This window comes from Rhagoletis pomonella, unplaced genomic scaffold (assembly GCF_013731165.1).
Source record: "Rhagoletis pomonella isolate Grant_MI unplaced genomic scaffold, Rhpom_1.0 Rhpom_scaffold_00004, whole genome shotgun sequence".
Taxonomy (NCBI): domain Eukaryota; kingdom Metazoa; phylum Arthropoda; class Insecta; order Diptera; family Tephritidae; genus Rhagoletis; species Rhagoletis pomonella.
In genome coordinates, this window is record NW_023458558.1 from 15,883,849 (window position 1) to 15,885,696 (window position 1,848).

At 38.5% G+C, this 1,848-nt stretch overlaps 1 protein-coding gene across 1 annotated transcript in view; it reads left to right on the forward strand.

Annotated features, from left to right (window-relative positions):
• Positions 1-208: 208 nt before the first annotated feature.
• LOC118737096 (putative thiamine transporter SLC35F3) overlaps positions 209-1,848 on the forward strand; it is a 24,214-nt gene continuing 22,574 nt past the window's right edge. The window contains exons 1-5 of the mRNA XM_036467376.1: positions 209-289; positions 946-1,124; positions 1,209-1,337; positions 1,455-1,644; positions 1,709-1,798. Of these exons, the coding sequence (XP_036323269.1) occupies positions 1,011-1,124; positions 1,209-1,337; positions 1,455-1,644; positions 1,709-1,798 (523 nt within the window). The 5' untranslated portion in view covers positions 209-289; positions 946-1,010. The remainder of the gene's footprint in view (positions 290-945; positions 1,125-1,208; positions 1,338-1,454; positions 1,645-1,708; positions 1,799-1,848) is intronic.

A 1,848-nucleotide genomic window follows, 5' to 3' on the forward strand; every position in this document is an offset into this window, starting at 1 on the left:
ACAAATATTGACGATGATGATCCCAAACATCTGCTAGGTATCAGTGATAATTCATTAAGCGCCTCTGAGGTGGAGGAGGCTAAAAAATTTCTGCAAGTCGCACCACCAACACTACCAGAGACAACCGTATTTCGCGCGCCTTTCTTCGCAGCGTGGTTCTTCACGAATTTTTCATTTCTATTTTTCCCCATTTATGTGCTGGGGCGCGTATCATTGCGCAAGTGCGACAAGCCAGGCGAAATTTTGGGTGATGTTTTGCGAGGTTTCCGCGATCGTGGCTTCACAATCGGTAAGTTGACTACTTCAATTACATTTGTCCTTTTATGCATATTAGGGTGGTCCAAAAAAAAAGTCAAGTCAGTCCAAAAAAAACTGCTTTTCGAAGAAATGGTATAGAATTCTTGAAAATCAATATTTTTCGACCCTAAAACTTTAGTTCTCTTCGGGAGACTCTCAAATGTTTATTTTACAATTTTTTAATATTAGCGATTTTTTATTGCATTTTCAGGGGTTTTTTGGTGCACCTATAAAATATAGGGGTTGCTCACACTTGCCTCGTAATCAGGTTATGCGGTTATATTTTCTTCAGTTTACAACAATAAAATACACTACAAAATAATATTTAATTACTATGAAAAAAGGTTAAATAAATACTATTTCTACGAAAAGTTTTTTCCCACATATAAAATACATGGAAAATTTTCAACGTTTTGGGCGATCTCTAAATATTTTTGGATTTCAAAATTAAAAATATGGGTAATCTATTTTTCGGTATAGAAGAGTCCTGGGGCGTAAGAGCATTAAAATTCTGACTTTACTTTTTCACTTGCTATTTTGGACCACCCTAACGTACTCATACATAAATTTATGCTTTTAAAATTCCGTCAAATCTCTAAGCCACTCCTTATTTTTGTAATGAAGTCACAACTTCTCATTCGCCATCAGGTCGTTTTCTAAATCGCTGCCTCTCCTTCTGCATCCTCTGGCTGGTGACCACCTACCTATATACCATGTCTCTGCGCGTACTTTTCGCCACCGATGCCATGGCGCTATTCGCAACCAATGTCGCTTGTGTCTATCTGCTTTCATGGGTCATTCTTCATGAACAATTTGTCGGTGTACGGGTATGTGTATTCGTAGCAAAGCGGGGCATCGCATTAAATTGTTACAAAAATAAATTCAATTAAGTGCTTTTTAATCCTATCTAGATTGTTGCGGTCATTTTATGCGACACCGGCATTGCGCTGCTTGCATACATGGATGGCATTACGGAAAGTCGCACGCTGAGCGGTGTTGTGCTGGCAACGCTGGGCGCTGCCGGTTACGCAGTCTTTAGGGTGAGTGTTACTGTAACTATTTCCGTTTGAGCGTGTAAGTTTAGTTAATGCAGCGAAAATGTTTAACTTGCGCATTTTTGCTTTTGTTTTGTTTTTTGTTTGTTTTTTTTTTTTTAGGTTATGTTCCGCAAAGTGATGGGCGATCCACCGATTGGCCAGATTGCATTTGCCTTTACTACGCTTGGATTTCTCAATGCGTTACTGCTGTGGCCCGTTTGCGTGGGACTCTACTTGGCTGGCTATGAGAGTATGCCGTCAGATCGTATGCCATGGATTATTTTACTAATTGCCAGTATATTGTTATTGGGTAATTAAATTAAAATGTTGAAAACATGACATTTAATCATTAAAATTAGGTATTTGTATTCCAGTTTTTCACATATTAATGCAATTCAGCGCAGCGGTCACTTATAATATGTTTGTAACGCTCGGTTTGATAACAGCAGTACCAGTTTCAGGAGGTAAGTTGCGTTGGGGGTATCTATTAGGAACGTAATTGTATTTGTTTTTT